At 48.9% G+C, this 27,860-nt stretch overlaps 1 protein-coding gene across 3 annotated transcripts in view; it reads right to left on the bottom strand.

Moving 5' to 3' along the window:
- Positions 1 to 356: 356 nt before the first annotated feature.
- The window catches only part of ITSN1 (intersectin 1), a 203,890-nt gene continuing 176,386 nt past the window's right edge, over positions 357 to 27,860 (bottom strand). The window contains exons 29-39 of one of the 3 annotated variants that reach the window (XM_081301087.1): positions 24,459 to 24,580; positions 22,672 to 22,778; positions 16,875 to 17,058; positions 14,381 to 14,479; positions 8,939 to 9,106; positions 5,021 to 5,233; positions 3,838 to 3,959; positions 2,787 to 2,869; positions 2,401 to 2,484; positions 1,818 to 1,991; positions 357 to 674 (exon numbers count right to left, since the gene is read on the bottom strand). In XM_081301087.1, coding sequence (XP_081157213.1) covers positions 526 to 674; positions 1,818 to 1,991; positions 2,401 to 2,484; positions 2,787 to 2,869; positions 3,838 to 3,959; positions 5,021 to 5,233; positions 8,939 to 9,106; positions 14,381 to 14,479; positions 16,875 to 17,058; positions 22,672 to 22,778; positions 24,459 to 24,580 — 1,505 coding nt within the window. In that variant the 3' untranslated portion in view covers positions 357 to 525. Of the gene's footprint in view, positions 675 to 1,817; positions 1,992 to 2,400; positions 2,485 to 2,786; positions 2,870 to 3,837; positions 3,960 to 5,020; positions 5,234 to 8,938; positions 9,107 to 14,380; positions 14,480 to 16,874; positions 17,123 to 22,671; positions 22,779 to 24,458; positions 24,581 to 27,860 lie in introns of those variants that run through there. The other 2 variants (XR_014022935.1, XM_081301090.1) reach the window with 2 other exon arrangements.

The raw sequence follows: 27,860 nt of genomic DNA, 5'->3' as shown, positions 1-27,860 counted from the left end.
AGGCTGGCTTTGAACTGGTGATCCTCCTGCCTCAGCCTCCCAAGCTGCTGGGATTACAGGCACGCACCACCAGGCCCAGCTCATAATTGTTTCTAAACACACCAAGGCCCGGGCGGTATAGGCCAAGGAGTCTACAAAGGGGCTGATGGACATGAGAATTAGAAGGTCACACAAGTTCTCCAAGAAAACAGACACTGCATTTAGGAATCTACTCTACAGTAACCAGGCCCATGCCACAAGTCCAAGGATGGGCCAGGTTCCAGTCCAACCTACTTGAGGGTTAGAAGATTCAGAGACCCTAGAAGCCACAGTGAGACCCGCAGTGAGGAGGAAAGAAAACAGCTTTTTTTCATAAAACGGGAAACTGTTCAAGGAGCAGGATTGTCTAGAATTATTCCTAGATTGGAGGGGCCCGTCTTTGCTGTCCCATTGTCCTGTGGCTAAACACCAAATAATAATTTTTTAGAAAAAGAACACAATTTGCAGACAGCAGGTGCAGCCTCTGAGCGTGGCCCAGGCCGCTCCTTACGGCTCATCAAACAACTGCAGGTCCAGGCGGACCACGATCTCTCCCGTGGGGACCTCGTGCAGCAGCAGACACTTCGTCACTGGCCCCTTGGAACCCTGGTCTTTCTTGATGTCAGCTACACGGATCTCGGTCCGACCCAAAAAATCTGAAAAGAGAACAAACAGACCCTGCTCAGGAGGAATCCCTGTCTTCCAGGCAGGCACCGGTCACCCTGGGAATCTCCCAAGGAGCTGCCTACTCTCCCTTCTCTCTGACCATGGTTTCCAGTTTCTCCCTGTGGAGCTCTCAGGTGTCATGATGTTTCATTATTTAAAAGACAGAGAAAGAGAAGATTCTTAATGTTCCCAACACAAAGAAATGATAAGTGTCTGAGGTGATGCCCGATCGCATCATTACACATCGTCCACACACGTTGAAATGCTGTTCAAGCCTGAAGGTTTGGGATTAGATTGTATTTGGGGGCAGTGGGTGGGGTGGGGTTGTTTTTTATGAATTATTCTGCTTAATATTTTTTCAAGATTGACTTACCATAATTGTACATATTTAGAAAGTATTGTTGGCCCCGCACTGACATTCAACCAGCTATGGGACTGTCTTTGGGCAAGCCCAGGGCTTGTAAGTCACATGGCATAGTTCATATCAGAAGAACTAAGAGGCAAAGGCCACGTGGAGCCATTGAATCTCTGCACAGATACTGCCAGCAACAGGCGCTCACTCCTGGCACTTAATTATGCTCCTCTGATTATAATTACAACCATCATCTTTTAACTCACTCTCTGACTTTTGCTGGGGTGAAAGAAAAGCAGCTAATATTTTGGATTCATTGGCCAGGGATCGTTCTTCTCCAGGCTCAAAGCAGAGATGGAGAGCCAACTGAGGAAATAGTATCCCTTTTCCTAACCAGAAATGTCACCCGATGGACGCCGACTGATTCTGCTGTGCCTGTTGTGGGCCGACATCCCTTCAACTCGGTTGGCCAGTTCTATCCCATAGCCTTTTGTCAAGGGTGAAAGAACTACGCTGGGGCTCTTGGGTGTGCTCCTCTTTGCAGTCCCTGCCTTGGAAATCCTACTGTCCTTATTTAAGGCAGTGGGAACAACTAGACCAGTGTGTCCTGTGCTTGCCCCTTTGGACATCCCCAGCATCACCTTGTCTTATGTCAACCTGATCCCTCAGGAGCGAAGCCCAGAGAGTTCCAAGGCCAAGTCCTCTGGTGAGAAAACAGGGACCCCTGCAAGACGAGGGACAGGGAAGGAGGGGAGGTGCCACGGGACTGCCTTTTACTCACCGTCTGGTGAGAACTGGTCCCTCTCGAACACGGTGATGCACAGGACCTCCTGTTCCAGGTCTCTGATGAAGAACTGGCAGTTGGAATTCCACTTGGGGTTCAGAGTGTCCTGGATTGTCTTGGTGATGTGGCACTGGGAGCCCATGGTCACCTCGCAGTATGGGTTGCTCTTTCCTGGAGCAAACAAAAGCCTCTGCCAGGTGGGAACGACACCTCATTTGTCCCCTCCACTGTCACACTTAATAAGTGCAAAATCTGGGTGAAAACTCCCAAAACTCAGTATCGTACTTAAATGGAGAGCAACTAATTAGATGGGTGGGCCTTTGAACTGCCTGCTCTCCTCAGCCTCACAATGTGTCACCTCTACTGTGACATAGCCAGTCAGATTCCCCAGAGAAGCAGAGGAATGGAAAGCATTCACACCAATAAATAAAACCTCCAGCTTTTTAACAAGTGCCATGAAAGCCAGTTCCCGAAGAAAATTTAAGCTAAGAACTATCACGTTTGATTTAAGGTCGGTTAGGGGGTGTGGGAAATGCAGGGAAACCCCCAGCACGCCAGGGGACACTTCCTTGGTCCTTACCGTGTGACCGGCAGGGCTTCAACTCAATGCCTTCCACAACGTTCACCATCAACCTTCCAATGCCTGTTGCCCTTTGGGAACGGACTGTGACAGCAGGGGAAACACATGCTTCATTTCAACACGGGCTTCCTGTCTATCCCGGTTGACCTTCCTGCACCCAATCCAAAGCACTTCCCCCCTCCTCTCCTTAAACTCTTGCTTCCTGGCTCCTGGCTCCTCCCTCCACCCCTCGTCTGCACCCCACCCTGTGCCCACTGCCATCCCATCTCACGCACCCCTCTACTTCTAGGCACAGCTCCAGCGCTAAGGATTCTGGGCCCAACCAAATGGCTCTCCTACTCCAGCTCTGCAGGAACCTCGGGCCCTGCCACCTGGAGATACTTTACCAAGGTACGCCTTCTCTCGCTTCTTTTTCTCAGTCTCTATGTAGAGCTCAGAAGCAGCTTTGATTTTCTGCACCCAGGCAGTCCTTGGACGGGAAAAGACAGAATGTTGCCAAACAGAACTCAGGGAAAAAAAGGCGTTGGGTCTGTTCAAATTCTGTTTCCAGGACTCTCGTCGGTTCATTTGATTTTAATGACAAAGGCTCGGAAAAGAAATGTCACAGGATGCTATTATCCCTACCATTAGTAAGAAAGTGGTGTTCTCATGGGTAAAAGACCTGCATCCGTGTCCCCAGGAAGGAAGTCTATGTTAAATGACAGACACCCTGGAGGAGGTACCGGCTCCTCTTTTTTTCCTTGTTGAAAAACATCACATATTTGCCCAACCCAGTAAGGCAGAAGTGTCTCTCCTACAAACACACCCAAGGGAAAAACAAAAACCATTTCCCAGACTGGGAACCATTTCCCATAAAGGAGCAAGACACGCAGCAGGAAGCACTTTGGCCTGGCCTTTCTCCTTCGTGTTTTTCTGAGCCATATGCACAGTAACTTCAGCCAATTCTCTGGCTTGGCACACATGCTCTTTGGAAGTTGTTGGCCTTGTGTCAAGCTCACCCTTCAGAAAATGATCTATTTCACTTGGCTCCAGGACCAGAGCCTTCAGATAGGACTGGAAGCAAAAACCCACAGCCCAGGGATCCAAAATGAGCCCCGTGTGCCAGGGGAGGAGGATTCAGGTGTGGGCGCTCCTGATAATCCCCAAATCACCTTCCTGTTGGTCTCTGCCACCTGGGAGACCTGGGCAAACCCAAGATGCTCCATTTTGCTAAAAGACTGCTGAAATTGCTTTAAAAAATATTCTCAAGCATAATTAGTTTCGATCCATTTTATTTTGAAAAAAATCCATGCCATGTGACCAAATTTGAGAAGCTCTAGAAAAAAAAAAAGTTACACTCTCCCCAACTCTGACCGGAATTTACAGCGTTGCAGCTGGGGGTGTTGGGAACTGCTGACAGGTGTCCTGCACCCGGTGATAGGGAGTGTCAGGTCTTACCGTTCATTTATGCTTTCTGCTCGGAGGGTGTAGACTCGGTCGATGTGGGAAATGTGGAAGATGGGTTCATCTCCAGAAGGGTCAGTGGGTAATTTTACTAGAACCTCGTTTAGGAAAATAGGCTGTAAAGTAAGAATGCACAGGTCTTACAAAACAGCCTGGGGTCTGTGTGCTCTAGAAAATTCCTGAGCGTGTGCTTGTGCAAGAACATTCCAGAAGGCAAGACTGCGGGTATGTATTTCAGTAAACTAGACTGACCATGAGTGCATCTGTGTCCAGTAGCCTAGACAAAGGGTCTATGTGTGTGTTTGAGGGTGTGGTCCTGTAAACCAGACTAAGGATTTGTGTGTTTCCAGTAAATTATTCTGGAACAAGGATTCTGTGTTAATATTGATTTTGATATATTGCAAGTTATGGTTATGGGTCCCTTTCATCCTGCAGGTATATTTGATTCCTTCAAGGTAAGATCTAAATGTCTGTTCTCCCACAGTGCATCCTGAACAGCACAGTCCCCGCCAACTCCATGTCTAAGTGAGTCCCTCTGAAGAGTTTCATGCGGTTTCTAAGGAAAGGTCTACAAAAATACTTCACTCTCCCCCGCCCCGCCCCCCAACAAAGCTAACTGCTGCTTCTGAGAAAATTCTTCAGTAAAAACACCCTCACACAATTTAGAAAAAATGATATTCCATGGCACAGAGACACACAAACATAGCCATGCACGTGCGAGCACACCAGGTAACACAGCGTGAGGAATTCTCCACAGGTTGACTGCCCCAGGAGGCTTTCGCTGATAAAGTGGGAGGGTCACAGATGTTTCAAGCTCCTAAGGGATTTGGGAGATTTGGTGGGGGACTCAGGATGGCGTGAAGGTTGCAGTGGCTCTTGGACGGATGATGTTCTGTACCTCTACTCCAACCTTTTCATGCCTGCCACAACTGCGCTCTGGGGCCTGAGCTCCCTGGGGCAAGGCATGTCTCTGTCATGTCCTGGGGACCCAGAACGGCTAATCCATGTGTAACCAATGGAATTGTGTGTTACTGGCAATGCATGACCCTGAATCCTGGCTCATCCCTTTGCCTTCTCCTCCATACCACAACCCCAATCCTGCCCAAACTGGCTCCTCTGGAAACTCCTTCCTCCCCCAGCACACCAGCCCTGCTAGTGCACCCTAAACAGAACTTACTGTTTTGTACATTTTATACTGCAGGTTAGACTTGGGGCTGAAGACTTTGTCCGAGCCGGAAGACCCCAAGGGCTTGGTGATTTGGGTCAGCAGGAGGAAGTCATTGAAAAGGAAGCCGTACAGTTCCTTGTTGCTCTTGGCCTTATACAGCTTCCCACTGTGCAGGAACTTGCGTGGCCCCAAGCAATTGGTCACTGAATTGAACACCAGTTGCTGAGAAAGGAAAACAAAATCCAAAGAAGACACGATAAAGGTGGTCATGCTTTTATTTTTGTTTCTCTCCACCCGGAAGAATGGGATCCATCAAAATCCATGGCAGGCCCCATCAGGCTGCAGGTGGGCACAAATCAGGATGGCTATGAAGACCTTTCAGAGCCAAGAAGTCAAAGTCAAAGACATGGTTCTGGGGATTCCAAGTGTCCAGAGGAGTCCTAGTGTAAACCTGTGGCTCTTCCCAAGCGTGTGTTTCTCCCTTTTGATTATTGGAGAATCCACCCCATTGGCTCCCACCCTCATGACCATCAGGGTCAGGTGCTGCGCTAGAGTGGCAGAAGCCAGCTTAAACAGAAGCCCCTTTTTCTGGAAAACAGCAGGGACTCGCCTATATTAGTCCACAAGACAAATGCAACTTCCCAGGCCCCTAGCATGTGGGTGACTGCAAAACTCAGGGGTGCTTAGTGACAGATACCTCAACAGACACTGTCTCATGCACATTAAATCCCAACCAACTAACTCGTTCTGAAAATGTGAAGGGGACAGCTCTTTCCCCGACACTTTCCAACCCTTAGGGACAGCTATGAGTGTGGACATGTGGCTCTAACATCTCCCTGGGGTTGATGATCTCATGCCAGCAGGGGCAAAGGGGCAAAGGGGGCTGAGGTAGAGACAATTCCACAAAGGTCCCATTTGACAGCAAGTGGTGAGGATGAGGTAGCAGGTTCCACAGTGTGCCCCAGGCAGTGAGGTGATCCAGGCAGATGCTGGACCTTCATGGTCTCCACCTGCCTGCACATCTGCCCTGGCCCACATCTGCCCTGGCCGTGCTCCACACAGCAGCCTTCAAGGTCAGGTTTCCAGAGCTGTGATCCCTCTAGACCTCTCTGAGGAGACTGTGTAGGGGCGATGGAGCTCCCAAAAAGTGTCTCCCAGAGATGCTGGTGGCCACCTGTTTACCTCCAACGTGGGAGAAAGATTTGGTGGTGCCTCTGTGACCAAAGAGGTTAACAAGAAGAGCAGTCGCTCTGTTCCACTCCCAGGTCTGTGGAGGAAGGATGTCCTTTAACCTCTCCCCAAAGCTCTGAGAGAAAGATTGAAGGGGACACCCCAACAGGAGCCTTCAGAGAATAATCTTCACCCCATGCACTCTTAACAGGCGCCAAGAGACCAATCTGGCCCTTCTTGCTTGCCAAGTTCAAGACACTTGGTGACAGTGAGTCTAGAAAAGGCAAATGTCCCTGGATCCAATGTCATTTAGAGAATGTCCTGCACTCACACTCCTAGTTTATGGCTCTCAGGTGGCCAGGTTAACAGTGGCTCTGTGTGAACTGGGAAGAGTCTTCACATTCCTCTGTCTCTGGACAAGAATGCCAGAAACAGCATTCATCTGAACACTAATCCCTGGCGTGTATCCAGCTCTGGGCCACATGTGGGCCACTCTGTGGTTATGAGACAGAAAGCAGAAGCACCCTGTTCCCTTCCTGTTCCTGTGAATGCCATAAACACAACCATAAGCTGGGTATGAAAACAAGGAAACTCCAGTCGATGAAGGACTATAAGCTGGTTTTAAAGGGGGGATATAAGCCTCAAAAATCAGATGTCAAGAATTTATTTTATTCTCAACATCCTCAGGTGAAGACCCAGGCCCCTGCACCCTCTGATGGAGACTCAGGGAGGGCCCTTACTAAAGTGCACTCTGCTATCTCAGCGTCTCATCAGAAGCGGTCAGGGCCTCTGTGTCCAGCATCAAAGCAACGATCCTTGAACGCTACATAGCCCTGTTGGCCGGCCCGCAGCTTCCCTAAATCAGTGGGGCCCATCTTTGCTCTCCACTGCTCTCCCTTCCCCTGCCACTCAAGACCCCCCCCCATTCCTCACTAGAGAGAGAGCTTCATCTTCCTACGTCCAGGCACGGGTCACCTAGTCCAGCGCCTCCCTGAACACCTGCACAGCTGTCCCTCCTCATCACACGCTTGCCAGCCAGCTCTGCTCATCATTCTCCCATTTTGTTGTAAATATTAGTTTAACCCCAGCCCTCTGGAGGCCCATAGGCTCTTTGAGTGAATGGGTCACATCTTATTTTTTTATGTCCTTGGGGTTTAGAATCAAGCGATGGCCTCTCGGCAGATACTCAATAAATGTTTATTAGATGAATGAGTGAATGAAAGAGAGAGCCAGTCAACCAAAGACCATCCCTAGATTCCAAAACGAGGACCCATGGCCTTCACCTTGGTTTCCACAGTGTGGCTTCCACAGCTTTGCTAACCCTCACCTGCACTGAAGATGGGCAGATGTGGGGCCGGGAAGGCACACAGTGGTGACTTACCCAGGTGCTGTCTTTGAAGCTTAGAGGAGAGAAGAACCATGGGGAGGGTGGATGATGGGGACATTTCTCCCTGGGCACACTGGGAAACCCTAGTGCATGGCGTATGTGTGTGCATGTATGTGTCTGTGCGTGCACACTTACACAGAGACAGAAAAAAAAAACAGGTAGAAAGGATGAATGAGAATAAAGAAAAAGTTGAGTGACAAAAAAAAAGAATTAAAGGTCAGAGAAGACACTTCCGTCTTTCCATTTCTCGAAGTATGGCGGACTAGATACTCTGGATGACTCACCAACAAAAGCTTTTTAAAAATCAACAAAAACCCTATTTTTTAAATGCATTCAGCAAAAATAAATAACAATAAAGTTAAAAATATGCAGAGGCCAAAAACCAAAATAAAATGATATCCTTGAAAGATAATCAAGCCCCAAAGTCAGGTTTAGTCCTTAGAGTCTCAGCTGAATCTGGTGATGCTGCATTTCCATTTTAATGGCTATGTAGGGCACAGAGACAGGAAGAGATGTTCCAGGACCCAGGTCAGGGATGTAACAGGAAATCTCCACAAAAAAGTCTCCATAACAAGCAAACTCAAGTGCAGAAAGCATGAGCAAGAGACCTTTTTTGCTTTTGACTTTGGTGAAATTGGAGGAAAACGTGCCTCTGGGAATTTGTGACCACCAGGAAGCTCTCACACAGGCAACCACACAATCCACACAACTAATATGATCCCAAAACACACTCTAAATATAATTTAGAGTGATCCTGGAGCAATCCTCTCATGACGAATGCTACTTCAGACAGCAGAGACACCCTCAGGTGAAGTTCCCAGGAATGTTGAATTCACAGTTAAGAATCACACTACAGGGGCTGGCAGTGTCATTTAGTGACAGAGCACTTGCCCAGCATTCCCAGCATAGCACGGCATCCCCAGTACAGCAAGAAAAGGTACTCACAATATATACCAAAAAACGAGGTATGATTAGCAAGAGCGAACAGAAACAACAGACAAAAGAACAGGACCCATAACTTTAGGTACTGGACCCAGAACTTTAGGTATTTGGGTATTGGATTTGGAATATACAAGAATAAGTTTACAATGTGCTAAGAAAAAAAGTGAGAAGCATGAACACTTGAGCAAGGAACAAGACACAAGAAAGAAACCAGATTGAAGAAAATAAACAGAACTGTTGGCCACAGGAAATAATACGATTATAATAAAAATCTTGATAGAGTAAACAGCAGATAAGAAGCCATTGAGAGAGAATTAGGAAACTGTAGGCTGGAGGGGAGGATGGTGTATGATTTTTCTTGTCCTCCTTCTTGGTAGCTACAGAAGCTGAGTGAGGAGAGGCCCAGGTCCCGCCCCATGAGCACTTACCTCCGACAGGCCTTCACACTGCACATGGGCTTGGATCCACTCCAGCCGGTCCGAGTTCTCCTTCTCGCGCACTCCCTCATTCACCTGGGAACACAGCTCTTCAGCCTTCTCCAGGGCATGTTTCAAGTGGCTGTGGTCAGGGTGGTTTTCAGGAGTGTTCTCCAGGATCTACACAGGAAAACAGAAGACAACAGGCAACATGGGTGGGCCTGGGGTCCGTTGTCCTGGAGGACACAGTCCAGCAGAGGTAGGGCACAATCCTTTTCTAACGGTGCCCCCCTGGGCAACCACAGCTCTGAGCGCCACCAGGCAATGGCACAGAGCATGATGGCCACTGTAGCAAGTGGCCTTGAAGACCCCTCCTCTTCATGGGCTCAGTGAGGGCTAAGCCACCAAAAGGCAACCTGCCCTTGAAGCCTCAGCCCAACCCCATACCCTTGAACATCCCCAGGGCAAGCTGTGTGACCTGTCCTGCAAAACACTGATCTCCCAGGGTGAACTCTAAATCACAGAGACAAGCTCTCAGGATTGATTTCAGGAGGCACCCAAAACCATGGAGCCAGAAGGGACCTCAGGGTCTCTCTTTGAAAACATTTACCCTATTTCACAGAGAAAGAAACTTGGTCCAGAGACTGGGGCCAAAGCCAGCTTCCCAGCCAGCAGCCACTTGTAACTCTTCTCCTACTTGCTCAACTCACCTGAGGGAACTTAGGATGGAATTCCAGTGTTAGACCTGAACAGTGTCCCATGAACTCAGACTAAGGTGCAAGACTGGGCAGGGTACACTTGCAGAGGGAGGGGGTTAGCATGCAATTCTGGGCACTGGGGAACAGTGTCTGCACCCTGCATAGATATCCCATAGAGAATGGCTCTTTCCTGGGTCCATGCACAGATGTGGGCCTCCATGCATCTATGAAACCATATGCAGATGTGTGCATTGGAGCAAACGTGTGCTTTTTTTTTTTTTTTTTTTTTAAAGAGAGAGTGAGAGAGGAGAGAGAGGAGAGAGAGAGAGAATTTTTTTTAATATTTATTTCTTAGTTCTCGGCGGACACAACATCTTTGTTGGTATGTGGTGCTGAGGATCGAACCCGGGCCGCACGCATGCCAGGCGAGCGTGCTACCACCTGAGCCACATCCCCAGCCCCAAACGTGTGCTTTTTGAGTAGACTCTTCCAAGCTAGTGGTTTAGAGTGCCAGTTCCTGAGCTAGACTCCTGGTTAATATCCCTGCTGTGTCACACTGATCAATAACACTTTGCATTGGTTGCTTAAAGGCCCTGGTTCTCAGTTGCCTCCTATGAGAAACAGAGATGTAAATAGTGCCTCTTTTTAAAGGTTATTTGAAGGACTAAATGACCTGATATAAATGAACCACTTTAAAGTCCCTGCCCCTTAGAAAGTGCTCAATAAGCCATAGCAATTGCCATCAGATTCTCAAAGGACTTTGGGGTCCCAAAAAATAGTTACCATCTTCTGTCCTAAAACAAAGAAAGCCCCTAAGCGACTTTTGCAAGGTGCCAGGAGAATGCCAAGGGTGTATTTACCCAGGCAAGTAATTCAAATGAACATTATCCCATACAATATCTCTTCTCAAAGGTATTCTTTGGCTTAAAGTCCTAAGTAGTGCCCAAACTGAGACATACTGAATTGATATATTCTGTATCTCGTGTATCCACCAATTAATTCCAAGCAACTACCTCATCCTCAGCACAAATCCTGACTACACATGAGAATCTCTTTGAAAAATCCTGAAGACTCATCCAACCATATCAGAATCCTTGGGGTAGAACTCTGGCTTAGGTATTTCCCGGAGCTCTCCAGATGATGCTGGGATGCAGACAAGCCCAAGGACCACCATTCTAGACAGGGAGCCTGCTCGGCTAATTGTATGAACTCATTTGCTTTGTTCCAAAATGAAAACAGGTTCATCGATTTTACTAGTTGTAAAAGTAGTATTGTACAATGTACAAAATTTAGAAAATTCAGAAAATTACCCAGATACTAAAGGTCATTCATAGTTCCCCATCTGGAGAGAACCTCTATCTACGTATTAGTTAATGCACTACCTGGATACATATGTACAAAATTTTTTAAAAATTAAAATTGTATCATGCTACCATTTTGTACATGGCTTATAGCATATCACTTTATATCTATTTCATATGGATCTATACTACCACTTTGAAGGGTTATAAAATATGTCATCATAAGACAGACCCACAATATGTTCAAGTAGTTCTCCACTCAAAAAACTCTATGTTGTTTCCAATTTTTCAATATTTCTTTAACTATTTCCTTAAAATAAATTCCTAGAGGTGGATTTGATGATTTAAAGAGAAAGTGTAGGGGCTGGGGATAGAGCTCAGTTGGTAGAGTGCTTGTCTTACATGCACAAGGCCCTGGGTTCAGTCCCCAGCACCACTAGAGAGAGAGAGAGAGAGAGAGAGAGAGAGAGAGAGAGAGAGAGAAGGTGTAGCTGGGCAAGGTGGCACCCACCTATAATCCCAGCCACTTGGAAAGCTTAGGCAGGAGGATCACAAGTTTAAGATCAGCCTGGGCGACTTAGCAAGACCCTGTCTCCAAATAACATTTTAAAACAGACTGGGGTATAACTCAGAGGTGGAGAACTTGCCTAGCATGTACAAGGGCCTGGTTTCAATTGAAAGAAAGAAAGGAAAGAAGAGTAGAGGAGAGGGGAGGGGAGGGGAGAGGACAGATTAATCTACACATTACCATTCAAAAGGCTGTAGCCATTTACCTTCCACCAGCATCCTTGCCCACCCTGGAGACCTACAATCTTTCCAACATGTGCCCATTTGGCAAGCCCAAAACAAGGTATTTCCTGGTTTTGTTATGCATTTCCTTTATCATCTGTGACTGTGAACTTTTTGCATGCTTAATACATAAGTGTACTAAATAAACATAAGTGTACTAAATGACAAAGCTAACATTTATATACTAGTAAATAATGATCCAGGCACTTTACAGGTGTTTACTCCATTAATTCTCACAGCACTAAGCAGACAGTACTATTAGTGTCTATTTTACACCCAAGGAGACCAAGGCCCAGAGAAGTTAAGTAACTCACCTAAGGGTGCGCTGAGGTGGTACCAAGATTCATACCCAGGCATCCTGGCTCAAAACTCGTAGCATCTCTTCACCACCATTTTACACCACACCTCAGCAGTTTCCAGGTGTGTTTTACCTCTTTTTCTACTGAAGTTTTGTTTTTAAGTTAGAAGAGTATGTGACATACAGATATCGGTTCATATTTCAGTGCCTACTTATATATAGTTAAACTTATATTTACACAGTTTATATATCTGTCATTTATCTTAGCCTTTCTTTGTTCATTATGTTTTCTAACAGAAATTTTTAAGAAAAAAATGTTTGTGCAAATAGTAGATTGACAGTCCTGTTGTGCAAGAGCAAACAATACAGGGGCATATGGAACAGGAGTGAACGCGGCCTTGCCTGTCCTCCTGCAGAGGAAACCACCGCCAGACCTGAAGACATTCCTTCAGGGTCTCGGGATGCTCTGGCACAGTCACACGCCTCATCAGGATGCCTCAGCCAACGATGGATTTCATATGGATTCTGTCCTATAACATCGTATGGCCTACTGACATCACTGCCTTAGTTTGTGTAAACACTCTGATGTGAGGATAATGACAGATTCAACTACAACACATTTGTCAGAATGCACCCCGTCTTTAAGCAACAGGTGACTGTGTTTAATAATCACATGTAAAGTCCTCCTCCCCGGCCTTTCCTTAACTGTTCTGGGGATGGACTCCAGGACCTCCCGCCTGCTGGGGAGTGCTCTGCCGCTGCACTGTATCCTCAGCCTGTCTCCCCCTTTTGCAAAATGGATCACACTGTGGGACACCTCAATGAGGTTTTTTTTCACTCAACAGCTTTTTCTGGATCTCGTTCTTTGCTAATAATGTAAAACAGAAATTGTCCTCTGGCTTCTAAAATATTTTCATAGTACAGACCTATGGTTTGGACCTATTTTGCCAGAATAAAAGTTTTCTTTTAGGTTGCTATGGCTAAGGTCTGTGGTGGGTGCCGTGCTCAGAACCCCTCCACCCAAAACATTCAGCCTTAGTACTTTCACGTGGAAGGTCTCTCATGTGCACCTGAGGCCTTGCTGCCTTCTTCAATTCTTTGAGTTCGGTCAGCTTCCAGTTCATTCTCCTAGATGCTCTGGGGGGCAGCTAGCTTGTTTCTGAAAATGACAGTTTGTGGGGTTTTCCCTTTTTAATATTTATGCCCCTCAGTTCTTTTCTTGCTTTTGTGTTTCCTTCCCATTGATTAGATCTAGAACACCTGTTTTAAAAGGATATTTCCAACTTTGATTTGCAATTACACACGGAGGGAAATAAAGAGAAGTACTGAACTAACTAAATAGTGACTGTGGAATTGGGAAGAAGGAAACAGTAGTTTGAAAGAAGCTTTCAAAACTATTTAACTCAGCCAAAGTGCCTGCAGTGTGTTTTGTGGGGCTGAGATAGGGCTGGACTGCGGAGACGGCGTATATGGGAGGGAGATTTGTTAAGTATGTGGAGGTTGAGCAAATATACAACCTGTTGAGAACCCTGAAAGCCAGGTATCTCATAGAGTAGGGAGTTACAAATATAGAAAGGGGAACACTGGAATAAATCCTGTGGTATTGGATTAGAGTAGGGGGTAACAGTGTGAATTTGTGGGTTTTAATATACATAGATAAACTAATTTGGAAATTAATATATGTATATGCAAATATCTATGTACAATTATACATACATGTATTTCCCAATTCTGTCCTGAAAGGCCCAAAGACAATGTCAACCCAGCTGTGATGAGCACACCAGTGCCCAGATCTGGGTTTCTAGATATCATTCTCCGCTAAAAAGAACCAGACCTAAAACCTCTCTGCAGGAGATACACTTCTTGTGGTTGTAGAATCATGGGCTCAGAGATGCCTTTGTCTGTCCACTCATTTTACACATGGGGACACTGCATCCTTGATTTTGTTCTGTTATTATGGTACTGGCTTTCTTGAAGTGACAAGAGAAACATCAACACAGAGTATCTCACGGTGGCCTTCTGCAGATGAGTGATAGGAATCATGTTTCCTTCTTTCCTGCTAGGAAAATCAAAGCACAGAGGCACTGAGCCCCACATTAGGAAGAGAACCAAGAACTGAGCTCTCATTTTCTGGCTTAGAAGGTAAAAGCCACTTGGTAGCACATGTGAAGGCTGCATGTCATGAGTTCTTTTCATGCTAAACCAACTTCTTTTCTCTGAGCTACCAAGCAGACGATCCAACACCCTGTTGGCACATGAATTCTGCACAACCATCAGGTGTGTTGGCTGGGGAAACTGCTAAAGACCCCAGTGCTCTCCGATGCTGAGAAGGTATTCCTCGGTTTGAAAAGGTCAGACGGGTACTTACATTTTTAATGATCAGTGGGTATCTTGTTACCCGCTGCATAGGCTTCAGTATAAAACTAGACAACGGCATCCCTTTACAGCGAGGGTCCATTGCCAATCTCTGAAATAAGAGATTTGTTTAAATGTACCTCATAAATCTGAAAAGTCCAAAGTCAGTGACATCGACACTAATGTCAGTTAGGACTCTCCACCCATTATCTCATTTATCTGGATGATAACTGGGGAACCTGGGATTGGAAGGGCCTGACCAGTTACAATGGTCCAAGATGAGGCAGTTTCCAGAGATAGAATGGGAGACCCCCAGGTATGACCCATACCCCAGGTTAGGCCCCGCCCTCTAGATTCAGCATACCTTCTGTGGGATACATAGTTCCCTGCTCAGACAGGAGATTCTTTCAATATCTAAAACAACTTTACACAACTCCAGAGAAGAAGAAGAATCACAAGACCATACAGTCAGAACAAAAATTCTCCTCAAGATCGTGAGTTCAAAGCCAGCCTCAGCAACTTAGCGAGGCCCTAAACAACTCATAGAGACCCTGTCTCTAAATAAAATATAAAAAAGGGCCAGGAATGTTGCTTGGTGATTAAGGCCCCTGGTTCAATCCCTGGTACCAAGAAAACAAAATAAAAAATTCCCCCAAGTCCTGGAGAAGCAGAAGGGTTCAATCTCATCTAGATTTGTGCAGAGCCAGCCCGCGTCTCTGGGCAGGGAGAGACCCGGGGGCCAAGACTCAGTCTCGGGCCTGTGATTTGTCTCTGCCCCCAGCTCCCGCCCCTTTCCTTGCACCACTCTGTCAATTCTGTGAGCCTGCCTGGTGGAGGAGAGTCTTTCTGCCCTCCAAATCAGAGCTTGTCTTCCAGTCACAGGGCTATCCAGTGACTTCTCTCTCCAAGACTCTGATCTGGTTTCCACGCCATAGACACAGGCAGCTGCTGTGACCTGCTGGTGCGCTGAGGGCTAAGGACGATCAGCATCTAGACCTGACATCCAGCCAAGGACACCTTTGTTCCCGGAACGCCTCTCGGAAGGCCAAGGCGTGCCAAGCTCCTGCTGGAATGAGGCAGGAGAAATGAAGAGAGGAGGGACAACAAGCCCCTCACCCTGGGCTGTGTCAGCATTTCCCTGAAGTTCAAGTGCATCCAATGATGACCTCATCCTGCCTGTGACCGGAACCGGGCCGCTCAGCATCTCTTCCCATCTCTGGTTCATGGGATTGAATCCAGGGGCATGTAACCACCGAGCCCCACCCCAGCCTGTTTTATTCTATTTTTTAATATAGTTATCAATGGGCCTTTATTTATCTATTTATTTATTTATATTTGGTGCTGAGGATCGAACCCAGTGCGTCACACAAGCTAGGCAAGTGCTCTACCACTGAGCTACAACCCCAGGCCCCAGTTTTATTTTATATTTTTGAGTCAGAGCCTCTCTAAGTTGCTGAGGCTGGCTTTGAGCCTGTGACCATCCTACCTCAGCCCCCTGAGTCACTGAGATTACAGGTGTGTGCCACCATGCCTGGCTCGGTCTACTTCTTAACCATTTCTCACCTTCGAGTGACCTCAGAATGTCTCATTTATTGGCTAGCAAATCTAAGCATTTAATGTGGAGGTTTAACACGGGGTTAGGAGAGGGAAGGAACAGGAAGTTTATGTGAGGCTATGACCAGGAAGAGGCCATACTTTTGCCTCACAGTGATGATTAACACAGAATTCTCAGGGAGGTGAGAAATGGCCTTCCCCCTCCCCCAAGTGCCTGGGATCTGAATGTATACCAGTTGTCCTTATTGTTATCTTGCTGTTTATTAATCATAATGAACCTGATTAATGGAAGTGACTGTTCTTGTCCTATTTTTCCCTTGGAGAAATGACTGGTGTGGCCAGCAGGGACCCACTCTGGTTAATGCCAAGTCTCAGGACTGCAAGCCCAGGGTGAGGACTTCTAGCAGTATTGGCACCACCTCCCCAAATGTCCCCTGAGGGACACGTGGCTCTTAGGACCCTGCCAGTCCCAAGGAGAGATCATGGAGTCCCATGTTGACTCATGTGGGTTGCTCAGAGCTTGAGCCCATCAAGCAGAGCAACTGAGAAGGAGAAGAGGCAGCCACTGGGACCCCTGGCAGGTGAGCTCTGCAGGCGAAGGGCAGAGGCCAGCAAGGAACTGAGGATGCTGACATTAACAGAAGGGGAACCCGAGCCCTGCCCAGGTCCAATGAATGAGGTGAAAGACTTAAACATGCCTACAAAGAAACACCACCGATGCCCAGGAAGCAGATCCCTGAAGACACTCAAAGCTTCCAGGCCCAGGGCTGAGCCCACCCCCCTGGGTGACAGCCACACCTCTCTACAGCTGCAGCGAGTGCCAATCTCTGATTGCTTAGCGAGACTTCAACCCCTGCTGGCCTTCACTGGGAAGATGTTTGCAGACCCTGATGAGCTCTCACACACCAGCGGCCGGAGATCCCCACCATGGAGGTGCAGCCTGGCCCCCTTACTTTCACAAACTCCTTGAAGTCTGGGGCCTCGTCCGTCTTCTGCTGGATCAGGGCAGCCCCGTTGAGCTGGCAGCTGCAGAAGCGGATGTAGGGCTGCATGTGGGGCAGCTGGGCGCTCAGGATGTCCCCGATCATCTTCACGGGCATCTTTTCCCCAGACATCTTCTTGCGGACTCTCAGCGCTCTGCACGGAAACACGGGAGGTGAGCCCCCGCCTTCGCGCTGCCTGACAGCACTGCGGCACACTTCTAGGTGGTACAGAAACGGAATGTGTGTGAGGGGCACAGACCCGAGGGCCACTAAAGCATCTATTTGGGAGACAAGGAACAGAGAAAGAAATGAGTCTAGCACTATGGAGAGGGGTTGCAGGGGTGTTTTCTTTGGCATGGTGGCTATTTGCCACCAGTTTTCTTCTTGTGGTGAAATCTGGAATCGTTTCCCTGATAACTTGGGCAGGACCCTGTGTGGATGTCTTGCTTCAAGGATCATCTGTGGTGAAAACCCAGGCTGGCGGGGCATGAGCACTGAGCCTACTTCTGGGGTCACTGCCACCCAAGGGAAGTTGCTGTCACCTGGGGATAGGGAGACATATTTTTAGACGACACAGAACATAACGAAGATGGTAAATCAATTACCACAAAAAATAATCCCATTATGTTTGCCAAAATTAAGATTCATTATTAATCATAATGGTTTGAACGATCTCTGCCATTCTCTGCTTTATAGCTAATTTGAGGTTGACCAGATTAAGGGTTCTAAAGGGAGAAGTCTTTTACTATAGCAACGGGCCAATGAGCCCAAACAATCTACATCCCAAAAGCCAAGAAGAGGTGTTGGAAGGACTGGGAAGGATTTGTTCTGGGGTCCACCTGTAAAGTGAGTGTTCAAAGCCAAGACAGCTGGCACTGTGACATCCATCCTTCCAACTAATACGTGAACTCTTAAGACAGCCTCTGGAAGATGCTGAGCTTCTATATGGCAAGGAGAGCAATGTACTCCGAGGGCAGGCCACACCACACAAGGCCATGAATGTGTTCAGCTGCTCGAGTGACCACAGGGGGATGGGTGGGGGGGGTGGGTGGAACAGAATGGTGGGGTAGGGTTGTCACATGAGGCTGGGAGGATGTCCCTATGCATTCCTTTGGCCACTTCCATGGTCATATTGGAGCAGCCCTTGAGATATGGAGGGCTCCATAATTCCAAGGAGGCTCTGCAGTTAACATTAGGCTTTAAAAATTTGGGATCACTTTCTTTTCTTCCTTCCATATTTTTTGGGTAAAGAAAATTTCCTAGGCCCGAGAAAACCAAGGAATGAGACTTTAGGGAAAATAAATTATATGAGCAATCAGTAATTCCACCTCCAGTGGATGTCCCCATGGGAGAGGCCAGCACTGGTTGCTGGGGTGTGAGAAATAGCAGCTTGGCGTCCTCAGGATAGCCCAAAGGACACTGCCCGTTGAGGGGCTGGTGTGGAATCTTCCTGCAGGAATTTGCTTAAGGCTGATATCACTAACAATCTGGGGGGAGAAGTGTCTCAAAACCATGTTATAAAGTTGCTGTGAATAGAAGCAGGAAGAAATCCCATCATTTTCTTATGAGGAGCAGTTTTTCTACAAGGTAATGAAAGTATTTTCACCCTCTCCCTCCTTTTTGAATGGTAGGGGAGAAAAAAAGAGACTTCACAGGCACATTGTCATTGTCTTGTGTGTGCAGGGCTGTTTGCTAGGCTCTGGAGGCCCATGTGGGTTGACCGAGTTGTCCAACCAGGAGGCAGGCCTGAAATCAAGACTGGACTTTCCAGGGCCTTGCCCCTGTGGGGTTCAGTTGCCTCACAGGCTTATGAGGAGTGGAGGGTGCTATCAGGCTTAGGGTCATGTGAATCTGTAGTTGCAGCCACAGTCCTCAGAGCATCTGACCTTTGATCTGCCATTTCATGAAAAAGTTTAGAGATGAGAAGTGTGAGGGGCCAAGGGAACGGATCAGCACCTCACAGAGCCCTGGATGTTTGCAGAATGCATGAATGTGCCTAAGCCTCTGGGCTGTGCAAATGATCAAGAGCTAACACGGATTCATGCTTTCTATTGGTGGCATGTCCATGAAGGAAATATTGGGACCCCACCCACTTCCTGTCTCTCTTTGCTTCCCAGCTGTCTTGACCTCTCACTGTGACATACTGCCTCACAAGCCCACAAGCAACGGGGCCAGCTGACCATGGACTGGAACCTCCACACTGTGAGCCAAAGTAACCTTTCCTCTTTTAAGCTGATTATCTTGGGCGTTCATTGGAGTAATGCAAAACTGACTAACAATTATTAGCCACACTTTCTGTTGGGGAAACCGAGGCACGTGGAAATGGAGTGGCTGGACCAAGTCACACAGTGAACACGTGACGGAGGCATCCCTGGAACCCAGGTCTGACCCCAGAGCCTGTGGTGGGGACAACTCCCTCCTCCCCGTGTGGCCCCGTCTCTCCACGCCACACTCAGCCTCTGGACCTCCCTTCTCGCTTCCTTCCCCCATCTCCACACCGTCTCCTCTTGTCCACACCCAGCCCAACGTTCCCCTTTCCCCTCCTTCCTCCCATCCAGTCGCAGCCACTAAGATATAATTCCATATTTTATTGTTCTTTCATTTTCTGCTTGAACGAAATAAAGTGCTATCATTTTTCTTAAGTTCAAAAGAAGGTGATTCAAAGACTTTAAGAAAGCCACTTTTGGGGGGAGAAGTTCTTGGACTTCTTTTTTCCCCTTTTTCTATTTTCCTTCCTTCCTTCCTTTTTTCTTTTCCTTTCTTTTCCTTCTATCAAGGGGGCAGGAAAGAGTCTTTTTTCTTCTTCTTTTTTTAACTTGTCCCTTGCAGTGACACGTGACAGTAGAGTGTATCTGAGACACCATACATATATGGAGAATAACTTCCCCTCCTGGGGCTGTGCCTGACGTGGAGTCACTGGTCACGGATTCCTATGCACGTAGGAAAGTCTCGTCCAGTTCATTCTACTGTCTTACCTATTTCCACCCCTCCCAAGACTCTTGATTCAAAAAAATAGGTCCAATACTGCCCCCACCCACCTTCGCTTCCTTTCTGCTGTCTCCCTGATCCCTGCCTGAGGGGCCCAGGCTCTGGATTCAAAAAGGTTCTGGCTCTTTCTGCACTGCCCGGCTTTCTAGAGGCACATTCCTCACCAGGAAGAGGCCGACCTCTCTCTAATGTCCACTAGAGGCTTCAGTGGCAGGGGGTGCACATTTTGCAGGTGACCTCCTTTTATTTTCCTGTACAGCTTATTAGCTATTGATCTGCTGACTCCTGTGGTTCCCCTACATACCAGCAGCGTGCCCTGCGCCTTGGATCAGGAATGGCAGCTGAGAGGCAGCTTGCTGGTGGCTTTCCAGGAATGTCACCTTAAGTTCCCTCTACTCCAATGGCCTCCCTCTTGCAGGCTGCCGGAGCCCTCTGAGCTCCCCATCATCAGGCTGCTCCGTCGCATGGAGAAATCACATCGATGTGGCCAAGCGAGTGGGCAAAACGTCCACTGTGCGATTCACCACGCAGATGCGCACCCTAGAGTCCCCCCAGGTTCTCTGGGTTTGAAGTAGTTCATCATAAAATGTTGGAATGAACAAAAAAAAAATAGATCCCCAGAAGGCTCCTGTTAAATACAAGATTTTATCTAAAAGAAGAAAACTTAAGCCAGTGAACCCAAACTAGCTAGTCAGTCAATCAGGGGAGGGGGACAGGGAGCGGGGGCCTTGGGACGGGAGAGGGGCCAGGAGCACCCAGCTCACTCTCCCAGGATGGGCAGTGTGCCAGTTGTACACAGGACCTCCTGGCTCCTCTCAATGGCCCTGCATCCTAGACAAAACAGGGACGGTGGCTGCAGTCACACAGGGGTTAGAACACAAGATGATAACTCTTCAGGGTAGTTGCCCTAAAGAAGTTAGAAGGTTCTGGAGTCCTGACATGTGACTCCTGCTTCACTGGGGGAAGTGATTGAGTGGAATCCCCAGTTTTGGGGACCTTGAGTGCCAGGCATAGAACAGCCCACCTCCTGTGTGACTTGGGGAAATTCAGTCAGCCTCTCTGAGTTTTCTTTCCCTCGCTGTCACAGTACTCTCAGTCCCCACTTTGGGGCCATTAGGCAGGTCAGAGCTAACAGGCCTAGCCCCTACAGAGCTCATTTGTTTAAAACCATGTGTCTCCAGAATTTTAAGATTAGTACTTGTAGGCTCATGGTTAATTATCACCTTCCACCCAGGTGACGGCAAGGATCAGTACTGAGTGGGACCTTTGAGAGGTGGAGCCTCGTGCAAGGTAATGAGGTCACTGGAGGAAATCGATACAGCTCTCACAGGACCTGGGTCAGTTTCCCCCAGAATGAGGTGTTACAAAGAGCAAGACTGGCCCCTGAATCCCTCTGGCTTCCTGTCTCACTGTGTGTTCTCTCCTCGCACACTTCTGTCACTGTGATACCCCCCACCATGAGGCCCTCCTCATTAGAGGCCAGACAGAAGAGACCACCAGATCTGAGATTTTCAGCTTCCAAAACTGTGAGCTAAATAAGCCTTTTTTTAAAAAAAATAATAAGGTTTCCAGCTTCAGGTTTTTTGTTACAGCAATAGAATACAGACTAATGAAATCCCCATTTTACATATGAGAACACCAAGGCCCAGGGACTGTAAGCAACCTGCCCAAAGACACACAGCCAGAGGCAATAGCAAGATGTGAGCACAAGTCTGAGGTCCATCCTAAGCTTGGAACACTTCTACAGCATCCTTCTGGAGGAGGAAAACAGAAAGACTTTCTCTAAGCGCCTGATGGTGTTCCAGAGCAGAGTGAGCAGACATTCTGTACCTTTATTCATGTCACCTGCCCATGCCTCCTTGCCCATCCCTTCATCCACTGCCAAACACATACCCAAGAAAGCGGGGCCCTGAGATTACTTTATGAAAACACTGCGGGGACAACATTTAGGAACTGGTGGCTTCCCGATGACCTGAATATGGAGATGGGGTATGGACACGGCTTTGGGGTGGCTGCACTTCCCTCTCAGGCCTGGAGAGGGGGCCCTTGTTCCCAGCCGCTCTATCACAGGCCCCAGAGGTCAGGACTTAATCTGTGTTCTAGCAAGTTCTAATGAGGACCTGGTGGACACACGTTTTGGTTTTCTAGGTTTTGGGGGGGGGGACCTTTGTGATGATCTGACCCAGTCCTTTCACTTTATAGATGAAGAAACCAAGGCTCACAGAGGAAGAGCAGCGAGACTGTATCCCAACCCAGGTCCCTCAACTCCTAGCCCCACAGCTGCCTCTGCAGACTAGAATAGGACTAAAATACAAATGGCCCTAGGCCAGCTGCTCAAGACGACCTGAGGAACTCTGGTCATGTTAGACAGGGGACAGCTGCACCCTTTTCCATGTGCAGGAGCCAACAATGTCTCGAGAGAGCATCATTAACCCCTGGGAACCTGGGTCTCAGGGAAGGCCTTGGGGCTGGGGACTGTCTGGATGCAGCTGGCCAGTGGTCAGCAGTCAGAACGGGCCCAGCTCTGAACATTCTGGACCCACAAGCGAAGCAGGACCGAGGCTGCCTTGGCAACTTACTCCCCACAATGACTATGAAGCGTTTTTCCGGAAAGCATGAGGGTGGGCACAGAGGGCGATGGCGCCTGTGAGTAGTAACAAGCAAAAAAGGCAGAGTGACACAGGGTGGCATGCATGAGGGACACACGAGGGGACCACACAGAAGTGCTAGTGTGCGGGCCGGAGGTGGCGCGGCTGGGGATTAGAGAAGAAAGGCTTACTTCAGAAGTTTGATATTACACATAATCAGCTCCTTCCAGTTAACAAAAATCATAGCAACCTCTTTTTCTGTCAGCAGCTCAGACTCCATCAGGGGTTTCTGAAAGATCTACAGGTGCAGAAAATGAAGCGGTTCAGAAAGCAGACAGTTAGCTCAAAACTCGCACGCACGCGCGCACACGGGTCTGTCTGGAGCCAGGGAAGGGGCTGGGGTCTGCAACCGACCGGAAAGTCCACCTTCCTGCAGAGTGCTGCAGCAGATGGAGGGGTGCCGGCCAGTCTGCGGTCTTACAAAGGAGGGAGGGTGAGGTGTAGCCCCACCGGTAAGGAGCTGGGGGCCAGCACAACGTCATGTAGGCAGGCAGAGCTGTCTTGCCTGCCTACCGCAAGGAGATGGCCCTGTGGGGAAGTGGGGCTTACGATGGCCTGTCCTTCACACCCTCGTGCAGTATCTGCTGCGCCCACAGGAGCTTGGGGCATTGGGAGGGAAGCAACCTCAGGCAGTAGCTCTACTAACAAGCAGGGCTACTTGTGGGGCCCTCAGGGACGAAACTCATTGCTCTTTCCCCAGCGTCCTGGGCTGGCCTCAGACACAGCCAGCACTTCCAGGGGGTGGTCACAAGGGGGTGACCTTGCCCTTCCCAAGTTCTGTGTGGTTAGGTAACTTGCAGTAAATCACGGTTCTCAGTACCCACTGTCCACGAGGAGGTCCTTACCTACTGTCTGGGGTAGGGGGCACTTCTGAAGTTGTTTGGGGATGGGTACCTCCTGTCTTTGGAATAAACTTGCCCAGGCTGCCTGTGATCCCTGGGGACACTATTCTGAATGAATCCTTAAGCCTCTGTTGAACCAGGCATATCTCAGGCCAGTACCCAGGATGTGCATCTTGCCTACTGCACAAAGGTGCCATATCTAAGGGGATGACACTCACATCCTGGACACCTTAGACAGTATAACAGCAGTCCAATGTCTTGAGAAAAGGCAACTCTTTTGAAGTTGTGCCACTTCCTATATGCTCATGCAGCCTTGGGGGCCCACAGTCCTCCCTGTACTCCTCCAATACTGGGTACCCAGCTGTGTCTCTCCAGGATGCTAGGACTACCAGATGAGGTGGTTTTACAACATTTGATGACAGGGGTAGGGTTCCAAACTATTATGGCACATTTGAAATCCCCATTTCCTGCATTGGTGTCTTCCTATGTGTAGGACAAGAGGCCACCCTTTCAGCAACTCTGTATCACCCCATCTTTCCAGATGGGCTGGCTAAGACTCTTCTGGGAGGATGGACAAGTTGAGGCATCATCCCAGGCCAGGGAGACTCACAGAGGCCTGGCAGGACACATCTTCATGCTCAGCAACAGATTTTTATCAGGGGTTTATGGAGCACAAGGAACAGCTCAAGAGATTAGCCAGATGGATGCCATCTTCAGATGCCAGCTCTGAGGGCCAGGAGTGACATGGCTGGCTCTATGACATCAACTAGTTGGTGGCTGAGCTGCAACTCCTCTTACTACAGCCAGGATTCCCAACTCACGGTCCACATGCCCCCTGCCACCAGCGCCTCTGGGACTTGAGTGCCCTCGCATGAGCAAGCTCTGCCCCTCTGGGGGTGTGACTCAGTCAGCCCCAGCGAGAGGCCGGTTCCTCCTGGGTTGTCCTGGCATTTGCTATCCACGTGCTCCCCACAAATCAGAAAGTGTCCCAGGATCAGAATCAGGACATAGGCTTCCTCAGCAGGGCCCCCGCCTCCTGCTGTGCCCCCCCCCCCACCATCCCCAGTTGCCAGTACCTCTGTGACCAGCTGGAGGTCATTCACGTAGTTCTCCTCTGTGACAATGAGTTCGTGGATGTACCCTTGTCGCTTTCGTTCAGTGGGGGTCAACATATCCAAGAGATGTAAGTCTGAACACCCTGGAAGACACAACCGTTTGGGACCATTTAGTTGGAATCTGGAGCAACTCACAGGGCTTTGCAATGACGATGCTCTGGGCCTGTGGCTGAGCCCTGTGGCCTCATTCCAGTCGGGCAGGGCTGGGGGTCGAACTGCACCCTCCTAAGATATGCTGAAGCCCTAACCCCTGCCCCACTGAATGTGACCTTAGTTGGAAAGAGGGTCTTTACCAATGCCATCAAGTGAAGATGGGGACATTCACAATCAGGGTGGACCCTGATCTGTATGGCTGTTGTCCTTATGAGAGGTTAGAGAGAGACAGAAGGAAGGCCACCTGACCATAGCCCACAGAGGCAGAGATCCAGTGATGCGTCTGGAAGCCAAGGAATGCCAGGGACTGCCAGAGCCACAAGAGGCCAGAGCAGATGTTCCCTGGAGCCTTCCGAGGGAGCCCGGCCCAGCCCACACCTTGACTCAGACTTCTGGCCTCCAGAGCTGTGAGACCATAAATTCCAGCTGTTTTAAGCCACTGGTTTGTGGTCATTTGTTATGCCACCCCTAGAAAACAAACACTCTAATTCATCAAAAAACACGAAAATAACCTTAAAAGACCTAGTAACAATTGGCCAACATTTCTATGTCAGGTACTATCCTAACAGCTCTACGCTGATAACTGCCTTTAATGTTCCTGCGTCATTCTAGAATCGCTCCCATTATACAGATGAGGAAACCGAGGTGCAGGGAGGTGGGCTCTCCCTGACTCTCAGCTCAGCAGTGGTGAAGCCAGCCCTGAGACTTTACCACCAGAGGCTATACTCTACTCCAGGTGGCACTACTGGCCCCCAGCAGAGGGGGGCCTGTGGCGATACCAAGGTTGGTTTTTGGAGGGTGAGGTGGCTCTGTTGAGCTCCGAATGGATCTGGGGGCCTCATGGATCTGATGTAAGACGTACTCAGATAGAAATGAGAAAACTCTACTGGCCAAGGCCACTGCCCGGTCTTGTAGAAGCTGAGCAGCAAGTCTGCAGACAGGAACAACCTCCAGCAGCGGACTGCTCCGTGCAGGGCCTGTGCTGAGGCCAAGGCTACTGAAGGGTATGAGCTACTCCATGGTCCTGAGGTGGGCCATCCCTGGACTCGGCTCACTTAGCTTATTTGGGGTTGTGTCTGCTTGGAACATTAACTGCTTATGGGTAGAGGCTGCCCCTAACCCCAGGCGCACAGCATTGAGGGGCAGGGAAGCTTGGCTTTAGGGAATACCCTGCATGCAGGTCTGGGCCCACCTCTTTCAGGCCAGTAGTCACCCTCTTCTTTTTATTAAAAAGTCTGTATTGATCACAGAGGTCACATGTGTGACCAGAGATTGAGATAGAGTGGGAGGTGTCTTGATGTAGGTGAGGAGTGGCCAGCTGAGTCCCATTCACTTTCATTTCTCATCCTCTCTACTCCCCATAGGGGTGCAGTGGAGCACCATGAGAAAGTCCTTGCCTGAGGCCAGCAGTTCTCAAAGTGTGGTCCAGGGACCAGCAGCATCTGCATCCCTGGGAGCTTGTTAGAGATGCAAATGACCAGGCCCCTGCCTAGTGGACTACCTCAAGGTGGGGCCTGGGAAATCTGATTTAACAAGCTTTCCAGGTCATTGTTTTAAGTACACCAAAGTTTGAGAAGCCTGCTCTGGTTTACCAAGGGTTCGTGAGAGATTCCAACTCCCCCAATGGGCTTTTCTGGACTCAGGACCGAGCTAGTCTATATGCCGGAAGCTTCTGCAAATTGAACAACCCCTCTAAGGCAAATGATACCAGGAACTTCTTGGCAAATGCTCTTGCCTCTGGGGCTGGCGCAGTCCTTGCTTTCTGTTCACTCCCCTGGCCAGTGGCCCTTTGGGGATGCACAGCCTCCCTTGTTGGGCAGGAACATCCCAGGACAGGCAGCAGGAATGAGCCATCATTATGTTAACACCCTCCACACCCTTCCATCCCAGACCTCACTCAGAGCCAACTCGTGTGGACCTCCGGGAGTTTGCAGATGCCTGTAAACTTGGGCCCTCTCCCTGGCCGCCTGTGTGGCCCACCTCTTCCTGTCTGGGGTTTTGATTGTCTTCTATGAGAACAGTTGCTTTGGTAGCGAACTCTCAGGTAGGAAGCTGGCCTGACTGCTCGCTCCTTCAGTCCAGCCAGCTCTGCCCAGCTGCTGTGTGAGCTCTGGGTTAGAGGAACTTAAGGGAACTCCCTAATTTCTTTCTTGGGGTAGGTACCCAGGAAGTACTCCTGAATTGGAGTCAGGGGACGGGGGACATGTACAGTTCTTACACTCATTTACCCCTCTCCTGTGAATGAGTCAAAGAGCCCAGGTCTCAGGGCATTTCTATTCAAGGGTGAAATTCTGCTCAAGAATTTGGGGTGTGCACCTCATGGAAGCAGTTTGCTGGGGAGTTTTCAGGATGGTCCCTCCCCCAGGGATATCAGAATGCTGACACGGAGAGGGAATTTGAGATTTACCCTGCAAACACTGTGAGTGGCACACACAGTGACACAAACATCAGGCTAGTAGTGGACACTAGCTAGCCTGGTCTCCCAAACATTCCTTTAGATCATAGTTCTCTTAGAGATGGGTGCTATGAGCTCTTATGTACTACACACGTAACACACATGCACATTTTGAGCACCATTTTATCAGGTTCATAGATCTTATGCATTCTTCCCACAGACACTTCCTGATGTGCCACCATGAGTCTGAAACCAGCTGTGTGGGGTGCTGGGATTCAGGACAGAAGAGAGATGCCTGCCCTCTGGAGCACAGCTCACAACCCTGGAGTGCAGTGGTCCCCAGCTGGAGATGGTACTGCCCCCATCAGGTTGAAGTTGGTACTCCCGCCCCTCCACCAGGTTAAGGGCTGAACTGCACCCGCACTCCCCAGGGTGGCCATTGTGTTCCTGTTGTCCTAATGACAAGATGGTTGCTGGAATTCGGCAGGCTGGAACAGGACAGGAAATTCTGCAATATACAGGACAGGATATCACCCACCCTACATGCTAATAGACTCCATCAGGAAACACTGACATTATTAGAAACTGACAACCAGACCGGGATTGCACCCACAAGGAGGTGTGAGGGACTGGAAGACACACCTAGGAAAACCAAGGACCTGCTGGGCATAAAGACCACTGACTTACTTTGGATCTCGGTTCTTCTAGGTCTTAAGTTTGACATGGTTCAAGTTCTGAAAAAGCTCAGAGCCAGGGCAACTGCAGCAGGTCCAGAGAAAATTTGGGCCACTGGTCCCAGAATCCTAGTTACCTGG

Source organism: Spermophilus citellus (genome assembly GCF_964194105.1).
Source record: "Spermophilus citellus genome assembly, chromosome: 7".
In the NCBI taxonomy this organism is placed as follows: domain Eukaryota; kingdom Metazoa; phylum Chordata; class Mammalia; order Rodentia; family Sciuridae; genus Spermophilus; species Spermophilus citellus.
Note: the sequence above shows the minus strand (reverse complement) of the source record. Positions and strands in the feature narration are given on the sequence as shown.